This window comes from Malaclemys terrapin, chromosome 1 (assembly GCF_027887155.1).
Source record: "Malaclemys terrapin pileata isolate rMalTer1 chromosome 1, rMalTer1.hap1, whole genome shotgun sequence".
In the NCBI taxonomy this organism is placed as follows: Eukaryota; Metazoa; Chordata; order Testudines; family Emydidae; genus Malaclemys; species Malaclemys terrapin.
In genome coordinates this window covers 115,648,749-115,664,086 of record NC_071505.1, presented here as the reverse complement: position 1 = coordinate 115,664,086, position 15,338 = coordinate 115,648,749, and the positions used below count along the sequence as shown (strand labels likewise).

The window sequence follows — 15,338 nt, the reverse complement described above, 5'->3', positions numbered from 1 at the left end:
ATTAGGAAAAAGTTCCTAACTGTCAGGGTGGTTAAACACTGGAATAAATTGCCTAGGGAGGTTGTGGAATCTCCATCTCTGGAGATATTTAAGAGTAGGTTAGATAAATGTCTATCAGGGATGGTCTAGACAGTATTTGGTCCTGCCATGCGGGCAGGGGACTGGACTTGACCTCTCGAGGTCCCTTCCAGTCCTAGAATCTATGAATCTAACAAGGGTGTTTTGAAGCTTAATCAAGTAGTGTGTGTGACATGCTCATATCACAACCAAGGCCCTAAAGCCCATTGCTTCCTTAAATACACTAACTGTTTGAATCCCCCCTTCAGGTTCAACAGAATATAGTGTATGTCACTTCCTGTCATGTAGTGCTGCTCTGTGCAGCTGTATGGTTCCTTCTTTTCACCCCAGAGGTGGCTGCATTTCAAAGGTGAATGAAGTGATTACATAGGTCTGTAAATTGCCAACAATTTGGCATAAAAAGAGGCTAAGTCATTTATTATTTATGTAATGATTTAGTTCAATACCATCTTTGAGCATCTTTTGACATTTTGTAGGGCCAGCAGTGCCGCCTTCTGCTCCACCATGCCCTGTTGGTACTGCCATTAGATTTTCCACGAGTGCGTATTGTCCCTGCTTATATTGCAGCTACCATCTATACCTGGAGGCCATTCCACTACTCATGACCTGTGGATGCCCTCAGTGGCCCATGACATTGCCCCTGGGAAAGTGATCCAGAACTGAGGTTGAGAGACATGGACAACATATCACCCCATATCAGGAAACATGATCATATGTGCTCTCTTCAGTCTGTTCGCAGAGTCAAATGCTAGGACAAGATTCCTAATACTGAAATCCTTAATTGTTGTTGGATGTCTGGCATTCAAAGAATTCTTACAATAGCTCAGCTGCATTGGTCTGGGCAACTTGTTTGTATGGCTGACTCAAGATTACCCAAGGCTATACTTTAGGGTCAGTTAAAGCAAGGCACCTGCTCTCATGGTGGTCAGTACAAATGGTATAAAGATATACCAAAGTCACACTTGAAAGTGTGTCAGGCCTACCCCAGAAACTGGGAAGCAACAGCCCATGACAGAGCAAGGTAGCAGCAGATTTGCCATGGTGCCGTTAACCGCTTTGAAGTGAGGCACATCAACACTGTATGTGAAAAAACACAAACAGCACAAAGCAAGGACACAACAGCCTGCAATGGTCTTGCACAATCTTGTCTGTCCCACATGCAGTCATGCTTGCCGTTCTCGCATCAGTCTGATCTCACCTGTGTGTGTTCATTTACAGTGTTCACGGAACCCTTGGAGATCAATACCAATGTAAGACTCCATCCATTCTGTTATTTAGTAGAGTGAAAGCTAGTTCAGTGTCTGTTTTGTGTAGGTATGTTAAAATTATTAGATTCATTAATATTGTATTGTTTAAAGTTACAGGTACAAATGTGAATAAAGAATTAAGCTTACATTTAGTGCAATGGATATTGGGCTTTACTAGTGTAACATGGAACTATAATTAAAGTAGAAGATTGAACGGTACTAGTTAGTCAAATATTTTCCTAAAGAGAGAGACATAAGGAAACTGTTGTATCACTGAGAACTGGAAGCAAAATGGAAGACCATCAGTGTTTACACTTGATCTTTGGATATGTCCCATTTCTTGATTGTACCAGTTATTGCAGCTCTCAAAGCTCTATTGTATTTCAGTAAAGGATTTGGACAAGAAAAACAAGAAATGTTGGAAGAAAAATGGTAACACTCACAATTTCATTATAAGTAGGGTCAGTGCTTTTTGGAACTGCTTTCGTTTTCCTTCTGCTGACTTCATCAGGATCTGGTAAAAGATAAAATTCAGCATGTGCAGTTGGGGCAGAGCCATCTGGGAGATGCTGTAGAACAAAAGTGTTATAAATATGAATGTCTGTGTTTCCATCAAGGAAAACAAATAGAGAGGTACCAAATTAAATCTGGACTTAAAGCAGACATGAGGAGACTTATTACATTGACCAAGTTTTATTGGTATAAAATGGAGTACTAACCAATGTAAACAACAGAAATACATAGAATTCAACCTCATATTGTGTTAGGAAAAGTAAATGAAAAAATAAAAACAAAATACAATTCTCCACATTTAATACTTTTAGTGGAAGAACCCTAAAGCATCAATCCACTTTCACTTATGTGAAATTGGTATGCAATGTAGCCCTTACATTTTTCAAAGCAATGCACAGAAACTGGAGTTTGGCCAGACATCTCCTATTGACTTTAACCCATACAAAATGAGCCAGTTTCAATGTTGATATGGGGACAATTGATGGTTTTTAAGGGTGTTTCATAGAGGATGCTAGCATAGAAGATCCAGGAGCATTTTCAGCAACAATATGGGCAGGAAGGGATACTTATATAAAGTCTCTCTCTCTCTCCCACCCCCACCTCCACACAGCTGGGAACTCTCTTTTGTCCCCTTAGAAAATTGGCCCTTAGAAAAGGAGATGGAGATTGCAGATAGTTATGGTTAGTTATCTGGGAGAGGGCCTGTCTATTTTGTGAAGGGATCATTAGTTGTGAGGAGAGATGATCATTAGTTGTTCTCAGTGACCTATGAATATAGGAACCAAATCAGGTCAGTGATCCATCTAGCTCAGTATCCCATCTCTGAAGCCCCTACTAGGTGTTTTACAGGAAGATGCAAGAAATCTACAAGTTAACAATTGTGGAATGGGGGAAAGTTTCTTCCGAGTCAGTTAGTGTTGGCTTATGCTTAGCAGTGCCTGCATTTCTCACTTAGGACCTCCCAAACCAGGGGCCATCAAAATGCTGACAACGCGACATGCAATTAGACAGCACAACATGTAACATACCATCACAGGTGCTTTACAAAATATCAGCAATTTTGAGGGTGTTTTTAGGCTTTAAGAAAGAAAGCCTACTGGCCAGTTTGCAAGCACCAGAAGGAAGTGGGTATCCATGGACAGAAAGTGAAGTGAAACTCCATGTAAACTAACAAATAAAAGAATTTTCTGAGTGGATGGGCTCAGAGTGTTATTTTGGCTGCACAATCATATCTATATTCCTCACTTCAGCTTCACTTGACCCATTACAAAGCAGTTGCTCAGATTTGGATAATTTACAATATGGGACCAGAAATGTTAGGTTTTCCTACAGTAACAACATATCTTTGAACTGGAGATGCTACAGGCATCCCAGCAATAAATAACATCTATATAGAAGGGAAGATACATAGATGCATGTGTGCGTGCATCAATATAACAATTAAGCTGATGACACAGACTTTTTCTTTTTGGTGTTACTTGAAGAGATCTCTCACAGTATATGATTTGGTCCAACCATACAGCTTAATGTGACTATGGCTAATGCTGTTACTACTGTTTACATAGCACACTGCTGGCATTATACAAATCATCTACATCTCCCTCCACCCCTTCTTTCCCCACCAAGAGTTTAGGACAGAAGTGAAAAAGACTATAGTCAATTTTAAATACATAAGGAATATAGATAGGCAGGATGCAATTATGCAAATAGCCTCAATGCCCTAGTGAAGTTCCTAACAGACAATTTTATAGGACACAGCACTGCATTGTTAAATTAACACAGTATTAGGAGTCATACAATCCACTGAAAAGCCCCTCTCCAAGGCTTTTGGACCTTTAATCATATATTAAAAATCCAATCATACTAGCACCTACAAACGTAAACTCAGCAGTCTCCCCCAAACCAGGCAGGAACAAACCAATCTAGCCTTAAACATCAGTCCAAGGTGCACAAATCCTCACCATCCCCTTTCCTCCATTAGGAAAAAGAGATGAGCTTTTCAGCAGGCCCTGAAGGGTCAACATAGTTCAGACGAGAGAGTGGGGGAGTGGATTCCAAAATTCAGGGTCCCTCAAGAAGAATGCTCTGACAGCAGCTCCCTCTCTTTGCCACTGGGAAGGGGGTCCAGCTCAAGTCAAAAGCAGCATCTTCTATCCCACCCAGAAATGAAGAGTCAGCATTCATAGATCACACGTCACATGATCATAGTGAAAAACGCCGTAGTTAGTAAGTGAGGTATCATGTTCTGCAGTAGCTTCAGCTGCTGAATTGACATAAGTAGAATTGGATGAATAATTGAGTTTTTGGTTCAGCCTGCAAACTGAAAAGTCAGGGAAAATACTTGGTGTGAGACAGAGAAAGCATTCCCCTTTTACAACTCTTAGTCCAGTGGTTAGGGCATTTGCCTGGAATGTGCAAGACCAGATTCAAATCCCAACTCAGGAGAAGAGACTTGAATGGAAACCTCCCCTGTACCAAATAAGTGCCCTAACCACCAGGCTGTAGGCTATCAATCTCTATGTTGAAACAGTTCCACCAAGTATAGGCTATACTGCTCTCAAATCTTTCCTGTTGAATGTACTTAAATATTCATAGGGCCAAAGAGAGAATGATCTATAGCAGTGGCCCCCAAACTTTCAGTGTGGCGGACGCCAGACGACTAGCCGCCGAAATGCCACTGAGGAGCGCAGCCGCCGGACAAGCAGACGCTGAAATGCCACTGAGAAGCCAATGTGCTGAAGAAATTGACCAAAAAGTTCTGTATACATTGCAAAAATTCCAACTAGATCTCTACTTCGATATAACACTGTCCTCGGGAGCCAAAAAATCTTACCGTGTTATAGGTGAAACCACGTTATATCGAACTTCCTTTGATCCACCAGAGTGCGCAGCCCCGCCCCCCCGGAGCACTGCTTTACCGCGTTATATCCGAATTCATGTTATATTGGGTCGCGTTATATAAACTACACTTCTACCCCGATATATCACAGCAAGCTCTAAAGTAAGCAGAATCCTGAAAATAGTCACCAGCCTTCTTTCAGTTTTTCCTAAAACCACAAAGGGGATGATGGAAATGTTATAAAGGGAGAGTAAACATTATGGATCCACTATTCCTAATCCACTGGAGCCTCCATAGGTATCAAACACATCCAGTTTTGATTTTTAATGTTGGGTGTCTCCATAGCAGTTTCTAAAATGTCAGGCACTGGTGCAAAGTTGCTGATAGGGAAAATGATAATGGAGCAACAGTATAAAAAACATTACCATACAAGGCACAATCTAAGATACAGAATTGCAAGAACATTCAAGTTTTGTGCAGAGAAAGTTGGTAAACTTTGGGTGCTGGTCAATGGAAAAAGGCACATCTTTTCATATCCCTAATTTAGTATTAAAAATGTGTCTCACAGAATATACCCTCTGTAGCAAAATTCCATAATTCATTCCACGTTAGATTTCCAAAACCAAAAGTAGTATTTGATATATACTTACAGAAATCCACCTACACAAGTTATGGATTTGTGTAATTCAATATTAAATACACTGGTTATATTTTGGGAAAAGAGAGAAGGCATGAAATTTTCTACAAAAATTGCATTTTGTTAGCCGCTCGTTTCCCCTTGCTGACTACCTAACTCTCCTTTATGATGGAATTTTCTTTGACACTAAGAAAGCCATAAGGGTTTATTCTAAATCTGGCATATTTAAAGCACTGAAATTCAGCTTGACAGTATGACTCCTGAGTCTCTTTAGCATGTGAGTCTGAAGGGAAAATTTGTGAAAGTAACAGCTAGATACTTTGCGGAAATGTTATCTTTGTTAGACAGCACCTCGTCCCAAATGAAATATTTCCTTCTGGCAGTCATTCCTCAAAGCTCACTCTCTTTCACTTTTTTGGCCTTGACCTAAAAGCTGTTGATGCTGCATCTCCTGGCATTCCTGCTGCCTTCCATCCCTGGATGAAACACTCTGGTAGCTCCTGAACTTCTTCTGGGTTCAGCTGCTGTTCTTTCTCCAGAAAAGACTCCATATCGCATTTTTCAATCTTTAACTCCCCCCCCCCCCCGATAACTTCCATTCACAACCGCTGCCAGGGCCGGCTCTAGGCACCAGCAAGGCAAGCAGTTGTTTGGGGTGGCAGATTTGAAGGGGCGCAAGAATCCAGTATGAGAGCTGAGAATCAGGGGCCCCTGGGAGCTGTAGTTCCTTGGTTAGCTCCCTGCCTATAAAGCCAGCCCTGGAGCAGGGAAAGAACTACATTTCCCAGCATTCCCTTGGCCACTAGCAACAGGAAGGGGTGTGGGAAAGGAGTATGGAACTGAAATCTGCAGCTTGCTGTGAATGGTAGGAACAGAGCCAGCTTTAAGTTTTTTGCCTCATCCCCCCCCCCCATACTCCCCTCCCGCCCACATCCCCTGCTGCCCCAGCTCTGGCCCCCACCTGCACTCCCCTGCTGCCCCAGCCCTGGGCTCACACCCCCTGCCACCCCAGCTCTGGCCCCCACCTGCACTCCCCTTCTGCCCCAGCCCTGGACTCTTCCCCCCCCCTACTCCCCCTGCCGCCCCAGCTCTGGCCCCCACCTGCACTCCCCTGCCGCCCCAGCCCTGGGCTCTTCCCCCGCCCCGCACCCCCTGCCACCCCAGCTCTGGCCCCCACCTGCACCCTCCTGCTGCCCCAGCCCTGGGCTCTCCCCCACCCACACCCCCTGTTGCCCCAGCTCTGGCCCCCACCTGAACCCTCCTGCCGCCACAGCCTTTCCCCCTCCGCACCTCCTGCCGCCCCAGCCCTGGGCTCTCCCCCAAAGAAGGAATTGGGGGGACTAAATGGATGGTGCACCTCTCTATCTGAAGCCTAGCAAGAGAGGTATGTGGATCCCACTAGAATTTAAAATGAAAAGTAAGGGAGGGGAGGCTCTACTGGGACCTGGGCAGCTTTAGATACCGTACCAGGCACTTAAGAGGATTTCCACTTCTGAGCCATGGAAGCAGAAATTGACTTTTCCTCTCCAGATATAGCTAATATTCAGAAAGGGAATCTAGCACCTGCTTTCCAGATTTGAACACCCTCAAAATTCAGGAGTGCTCAAGCTCAGTTTGGGCAGCTGTTACTTCATTTCTCCCAAATCAAATATACTGGTCCACTGTAACTTGCTGTAGAAAAAGTAGAATAAATTAAGCAAGAAATGCTTCCCAGTGGTTCTTAGGACTGGAATTGCTATTTTCAACAGCCATTGCTTTTTTTTTTTTTTTTTTTTTTTTTTTTTTTAAGTTTTAGTTTTATTTGCTTAAAAGGAAGACCGTGATAGTGCATTCCCCATAGAAACAAAGAATGGAACAGAAGAATAATAAAGGCACCTCAACTTTTCCTCATTTATGTAGGACAGTCTTATAATGTGCATCCAGATATCCTCCAATCACACAAGCTGAAAATTGTTTCACTTTACTGCAGTTCTGTAACTATATGGGAACCAATCCTGTCTGTGTTCTGTGCACATCTAAAATTCCTGCTGAATGACCCGCCCTGGGAGTGAGATACCAGTGACCCAGGGCTGGGGCAGCAGGAGGGTGCAGTTGGGAGGGGGAGAGCCCAGGGCTGGGGTGGGGGGCAGCCAAAATTTTTTTGCTTGGGTCAGCAAAAAAACAGAGCCGGCCCTGACTGCTGCCTTCCCTCCTCTATAAATAACTTCCTTTCTTCTGCTTTCCATCCCCAATAAAAATTTCTGGACATCTTCAAGTCTCAGCTGCCTTCTTCCATTCATAAATGAAAGATGCTTATGGCTCCTCCCGTCTCCCACTTCCAGCTACTGCCTTCTACCACTCTTAGACAAAACTCCCCAGCAGACCCCACTCCTACCTTTGGTTCATTTTCACGTCCTCCCACAGAGACACACATTCCCCTTCCTCTCCCCTGAGCATTGAAGTTTTTAATAATGAAAGAATGATGACTAAATAATAAGCATGTTAAAATAAAATTATGTTAAATAGCTAAACAAAGGTTTCAGAGTAGCAGCCGTGTTAGTCTGTATCCGCAAAAAGAACAGGAGTACTTGTGGCACCTTAGAGACTAATAAATAACTAATAGAGACTAATGCTCTAATAAATTTGTTAGTCTCTAAGGTGCCACAAGTACTCCTGTTCTTTTTGTAGATAAACAAAGTTTTCACAGCCCCCGTAACAACATAGTTGTATTCTAAATGCAGACATGAAAGAAACTTGATTATAATCCATGAATAGAGGAAAAGGAAAATCCACTGAGGAAATCAGTCAAAACACCCAAGTCATCAGAAAAAATAGTATCTGAATCCTGATTAAATTAAATCCTAGTGATAAATGCAGCGGCTCCATCAAAAGTATTAAATACACAGGCCATTTAATTTTTCTTAGTAACAAAGCACAGTTTATATGCAACTTAACTTAGTGTTCCTGGGAAAAGTTAAAGCCTGCCTCCATAAAATGCAGCTTAACAACAAACAAATATTCCTTCACTTTTGAAAAGATAGCATCGTCTGAGCGAATTTTAAATTTAGAGCCCTAAAAAAAGAAAATCAGTACCTCAACAATGATATTAAAAAACAAGAAGTGCCTTCAAGAAATGGATTAATAAGGCTTATAGACCTGGAGGATAAAATGATAGCAGAGCTTTGCAAACTAGAGGTTGTGTTCTTATTTAATAAGGACCCTCCAGGCCGATGATATGATTATTTTTTTCAGAATTGCTGCCGCGGGCAGCTGAACATAGAAGTTGCTGCCGAATTGCTGCCGCTGCGGAAACGCCCTAACGGCACACGGACTGCCCCCGCCGTCCGTGCCGGCAATTCGGCGCGCTGCTTGGGGCGGCAAAAACACACGACTACTGCCCCTTGCAGATTGCCGTCCCAAGCACCTGCTTGGAATGCTGGTGCCGGCCCTGTTCATAAGGCTGGGTTTTTGCATTACCAGAGGTGGGGAATTTGCATTCACCTCCTAGATGGCCCCAGGAAAATCACTTCACACTTTTTTGTTCCAAAATTCCATTTATCTCTGGCACATTGTTCAACAGAGTCCTTTGAATCCCCGCCGTCCGGTTTCACATCTGTCACATCTCCCATCATGAGAGGTTACATACAATCTTGGCCCACAATAATACACAAACCATTCATTTAATACAATGGACTCCAAAGATACTTAAACTTAATTCAATAAGCTCTCCCAAAGAAGAGGGAAGACAATTTCCTACAATTGCAGAAAATTGCTATATCTGTCACAGGGACCAGGAGTGAAAATACATTACATTTACAGCTGCACTGAAGAGGAATATGCAGTATATTAAAAATGGGAGGGAGAAAGAGAAAAAAAATGTTCCTGCTTCTTCTTTCCAGTGGTTACACCTATGTCTGAATCCCCTGCTGCATTGTGCTAATGTTGAGGTCTATTAAACACCCCTCATTTACAGCAATGAAACAAAAACAGGGCTAGATCCTGTACTAATATGGAAACCTTCTTTTGGTCAGCAATGATAAAATACAGGTAGGATCTGATGAGAAACAGTCAAATGAAAAAAAGTCCCATTCAATTAAATTATGTAATGGCAGACACTTAAAAAGTGACAAGTTTTTAAAGTACTTATATACCAATGTTAGATGTCTAAATATTAAGATGGGTGAACTAGAGTGCCTCATATTAAATGAGGATATTGATATAATAGGCATCACAAAAACTTGGTGGGATGAGGATAATCAATGGGACACAATAATACCAGGATATACCACAAATATACCGGAAGGTCAGAACAGGTCGTGCCGGTGGGGGAGTGGCACTACATGTGAAAGAAAGCATAGAATCAAATGAAGTAAAAATATTAAATGAACCAAACTGCACCATAGAATCTCTATGGATAGTAATTCTATGCTCTAATAAAAAGAATATAGCAGGAGGGATATATTACTGACCACCTGACCAGGAAGGTGACAGTGAAATGCTCAGGGAGATTAGAGAGGCGATTAAAATAAAAAACTCAATAATAATGGGGGATTTCAACTATCCCCATATTGACTGGGTACATGTCACCTCAGGACAGGATGCAGAGATAAAGTTTCTTGACACCTTAAATGACTGCTTCTTGGAGCAGCTAGTCCTGGAACCCACAAGAGGAGAACAATTCTTGATGTAGTCCTAACTGGAGCACAGGATTTGGTCCAAGAGGTGAATATAGCTGGACCGCTTGGTAATAGTGACCATAATATAATTAAATTTAACATCCCTTTGGTGGGGAAAACACCACAGGAGCCCAACACTGTAGCATTTAATTTCAGAAAGGGGGACTTCACAAAAATTAGGAAGTTAAACAGAGCAATTAAAATGAAGAGGTACAGCGCAAAAAGTGAAATCCCTGCAAGCTGCATGGAAACATTTTAAAGACACCATAAGAGAGGCTCAACTCAAATGTATACCCCAAATTAAAAAACATAGTAAGAGAACCAAAAAAGTGCCACTGTGGCTAAACAACAAAGTAATAGAAGCAGTGAGAGGCAAAAAGGCATCTGTAGAGGAGTGGACTCACCCCTGCGGCGCCTCCTGCTGGTGATCTCTGGGGAATTAGCTCTTCCAGCATCCTGGAGCGCCCTCTGCAGGCCAGTGGTCCACCTGTTCTCTGGCTCCCCGTGTCCCTCCCTGGACCCCAGTGCCCCTTTATCTGGGGTGCTGCCCCGTGGCAGTACACCCCTCAGTACTAGGGTCTCCCCTCCCCACCCACTATCCCTACCTCACCTCAGAATAAGGCCACTGCCAGTCGCCAACTAGCCCCCGCTCCCTGGGGTAGACTGCAGTATAGGCCACTCATCACAGGCAAGGTTGGGGTTGGACCTGCTGCCTTGGCTTACCCCTGGGCTGCCCTCTACAACCCCAAGTACCCCTTGACCTCCTACCAGGCCGCAGCCTGGGGCTTTCCAGGCTGGAGCTCCACAGCTACTCTGCCTGTCCCCAGCCCTGCTCCATTCAGGTACCCTGTCTCAAGCTCCCTGCAGCCAAGCCCTTCTCCCTCTGAAAGCGGGGAGAGACTATTTGGGCTCCTGGCTCCCAGCCTTCTTATAGAGGCCAGCTGGGGCCTGATTGGGGCATGGCCCAGCTGTGACTACTTCCCCAATCAGCCCAGTAGCTTTTCGAGCTGCAGCCCCCTGCAGGGCTGCTTTTAAGCCCTTCCTGGCAGGAGCGGGGGACCACTTCGCTACAGCATTCTTTAAAAAGTGGAAGTTAAATCCTAGTGAGGAAAATAGAAAGGAGCATAAATTCTGACAAATGAAGTGTAAAAATATAATTAGGAAGGCCAAAAAAGAATTTGAAGAACAGCTAGACAAAGACTGAAAAAGTAATAGCAATTTTTTTTAAGTACATCAGAAGCAGGAAGCCTGCTAAACAACCAGTGGGGCCACTGGATGATCGAGATGCTAAAGGAGCACTCAAAGATGATAAGGCCATTGCGGAGAAACTACATTCATTCTGTGCATCGGTCTTCATGGCTGAGAATGTCAGGGAGATTCCCAAACCTGAGCCATTCTTTTTAGGTGACAAATCCGAGGAACTGTCCCAGATTGAGATGTCATTAGAGGTGGTTTTGGAAAAAATTGATAAACAGTAATAATTCACCAGGACCAGATGGTATTCACCCAAGAGTTCTGAAGGAACTCAGATGTGAAATTGCAGAACTACTAATTGTAGTCTGTAACCTATCATTTAAATCAGCTTCTGTACCAAATGATTGGAGGATAGCTAATGTGACGCCAATTTTTAAAAAGGACTCCAGAGGTGATCCCCGCAATTACAGTCCGGTAAGCCTGACTTCAGTACTGGGCAAACTGGTTGAAACTACAGTAAAGAACAAAATTGTCAGACACATAGATGAACATAATTTGTTGGGGAAGAATCAACATGGTTTTTGTAAAGGGAAATCATGCCTCACCAATCTACTAGAATTCTTTGAGTGGGTCTCCAAGCATGTGGATTAGGGGGATCCCGTGGATATAATGTACGTAGATTTTCAGAAAGCCTTTGACAAGGTACCTCACCAAAGGCTCTTAAGCAAAGTAAACTGTCATGGGATAAGAGGGAAGGTCCTCTCATGGATTGGTAACTGGTTAAAAGCTAGGAAACAAAGGGTAGAAATAAATGGTCAGTTTTCAGAATGGAGAGAGGTAAATAGTGGTGTCCCTATCTGTACTGGGACCAGTCCTATTCAACATATTCATAAATTATCTGGAAAAAGGGGTATAAACAGCGAGGTGGCGAAATTTGCAGATGATACAAAACTACTAAAGATAGTTAAGACCCAGGCTGTCTGCAAAGAGCTACAAAAGGATCTCTCAAAACTGGGTGACTGGGCAACAAAATGGCAGATGAAATTCAATGTTGATAAATGCAAAGTAAGGCACATTGGAAAACATAATCCCAACTATACATATAAAATGATGGCATATAAATTAGCTGTTACCACTCAAAAAAGAGATCTTGGAGTCATTGTGGATCGTTCTCTGAAAACATCCACTCAATGTGCAGCAACAGTCAAAAAAGCAAACAGAATGTTGGGAATCATTAAGAAAGGGATGGATAATAAGACAGAAAATATTATATTGCCTCTATATAAATCCATTGTATGCCCACATCTTGAATACTGCGCGCAGATGTGGTCGCCCCACCTCAAAAAAGATATATTGGAATTGGAAAAGGTTCAGAAAAGGGCAACAAAAATGATTAGGGGATGGAACGGCTGCCGTATGAGGAGAGATAAATAAGACTGGGACTTTTTAGCTTGGAAAAGAGACGACTAAGCGGGGGGATATGATAGAGGTTTATAAAATCATGACTGGTGTGGAGAAAGTAAATAGGAAGTGTTATTTACTCCTCATAACACAAGGGTCACCGAATGAAATTATTAAGCAACAGATTTAAAACAAACAAAAGGAAGTATTTTTTTCACACAACATACAGTCAACCTGTGGAACTCCTTGCCAGAGGATGTTGTGAAGGCCAAGACTATAACAGGATTCAAAAAAGAACTAGATAAGTTCATGGAGGATAGGTCCATCAATGGCTATTAGCCAGGTTGAACAGGGATGGTGGTGCTAGCCTCTCTTTGCCAAAAGCGGTGAGTGGGTGACAGGGGATGGATCACTTGATGGTTACCTGTTCTGGTCATTCCCTCTGGGGCACCTGGCATTGGCCACTGTTGGAAGACAGGATATTGGGCTAGATGGACCTTTGGTCTGACCCAGTATGGCCATTCTTATGTTCTTAATTGGTTAATGGGGTGAACTCATGACTATCAGGAGGGAAGGTACTAATCCTTGGTTTTGATGTGGGGAGTAGGATAAGGGTGAAGACTCAGAGGTTTGGTGGACAGTTCTCTAAAATTTTTGTTTTAGAAGGCTGTGAAGAAGGTAACCTGCTTTCCCCCTACCATGTATTATTGTTGTGCAGTGGGACATTCATTTACCACTCAGAACAGTGTCCAGCTTCCAAAGCTAAAGAGTCCCTGGGACTCATTGATGTAGATTTTGTCTAGATTGGGGTATTAGTCTACAGTATGTACATTCGTGAGTGCACACACACCTACAGATTCTACTATTCCCTTCCCTTGAACAGAACACAATGAAAGAAAAAACACCAAAGAAAATAATACTGTTTCACATTTCTTTTCAGCTCACAGAAGATTTATACTGTCACTGACCATCAGATGGAGTAAAAGAAAATCAGTTTCTGAGAACAGATAGCACTTAGAAATGCTGCTGTTTTATTTCTGTCTTATGGTCACATAGATATTCTCTTTTTTCATGTCTGAGCACAGATGGAAACTGAATATAAAAACACAACACAAAAAGCAGCAGCAGGAGCTTTATTTGGGCCTTTAACCGACCTTCTAGTTTTGTTAATTAATAAATTAGTACATTAGTCCATAGCTACCTTGTCCAAATTAGTTTTAAATTCTCAAACTATGGGGATTCTGTCACTTTGTTTTGTAGTCTATTCCACAACCTGATACCAATCACTATGAGTAAGCATTCTGTGAGATGAGGCCCAAAGTTTCCTTTCTTTAATTACATCTGACCACTGCTAGTTATGCTCTATTTAACACCCTGAATACGTCCTCTCAATCCCTACTGTTTGCTGCCTTTAAAGCATTTGCAAACTTTTGTGCCCATTAGTCAATTTTTAACCAAGTTACATTTAGCTACTAAAATCACTCTTCATAAATCAGTCCCTGTAGCCCTACTGATCATTGACTCTGAATTCCCTCCTGTTATTCAGCATCCTTCTGCTAATCTAGTGCTTAGATCTAGAGATAATTGGAAAAAAATGTCCAAATGTTTTTTCAACAGAAAATATTTAAAAACATGTGCATTTCAACAAAAATTTCCAGGAAAAATATTTTTAAATGAAATTTTTGAAAAAAAATTTGTTTTGGGAAATTTTGGATTTTTATTTCGGATTTTCAAATTTGAAGTTTCTGTTTTGAATTTTATGGGGTTTTATTTTTATATTATTTTTACATTATTTCATGACAAGTCATGTCAGATGAAAAAATGTATTCACTTGGACTGAGGTTGAGATGGAAATAGGAGAAAGACTTGTTGAAAGTCTCTGGATAAGGATAAAAGGGGTAAAAATACACGGGTGATGTCATGGTACAGATCTACTACAGAACACCTAACTATGAAGAAGAGGTGGATGAGGCTTTTTTTTAAAACAACTAACAAAATCATCTAAAGCATAGGACTTGGTGGTGATGGGGGACTTCAACTACTGATATCTGTTGTGAAAATAACACATCAGGGCACAGATTATTCAACAAGTTCTTGGAATGTATTGGAGACAATTTTTTATTTCAGAAGGTGGAGAAAGCAACTAGGGGAGAAGCTGTTCTAGATTTGATTTTGACAATTAGGGAGAAACTGGTTGAGAATTTGAAAGTGGAAGACAGCTTGGGTGAAAGTGATCATGAAATGGTAGAGTTCATGATTCGAAGGAATGGTAGGAGGGAGAACAGCAAAATAAAGACAATGGATTTCAAGAAGGCAGACTTTAGCAAACTCAGGGAGTTGGTAGGTAAGATCCCATGGGAAGCAAGTCTAAGAGGAAAAACAATTGAAGACAGTTGGCAGTTTTTCAAAGAGACATTATTAAGGGCACAAGAACAAACTATCCCACTGAGTAGGAACAATTGGGTTTGTTTAGTCTGGAAAAGAGAAGACTCGGGGGGGGGGGGAGCATGAAAACAGTTTTCAAGTACATAAAAGGTTCTTACAAAGAGGAGGGAGAAAAAATGTTCTTCTTAACCTCTGAGGACAGGACAAGAAGCAATGGGCTTAAATTACAGGAAGGGAGGTTTAGGATAGACGTTAGGAAAAACTTCCTGTCAGGGTGGTTAAGCACTGGAATAGATTGCCTAGGGAGGTTGTGGAATCTCCAACGTTGGAGATTTTTAAGAGCAGGTTAAACAAATACCTGTCGGGGATGGTCTACATAATATTTAGTC

General features: G+C 42.2%; 1 protein-coding gene across 3 annotated transcripts in view; it reads right to left on the bottom strand.

The window, feature by feature from the left end:
- PIK3C2G (phosphatidylinositol-4-phosphate 3-kinase catalytic subunit type 2 gamma) overlaps positions 1-15,338 on the bottom strand; it is a 293,772-nt gene that overhangs the window by 18,671 nt on the left and 259,763 nt on the right. For 2 of the 3 annotated variants that reach the window (XM_054036231.1, XM_054036242.1), the window contains exon 32: positions 1,769-1,894. In XM_054036231.1, the coding sequence (XP_053892206.1) occupies positions 1,769-1,894 (126 nt within the window). The remainder of the gene's footprint in view (positions 1-1,768; positions 1,895-15,338) is intronic. The other variant, XM_054036253.1, reaches the window with a different exon arrangement.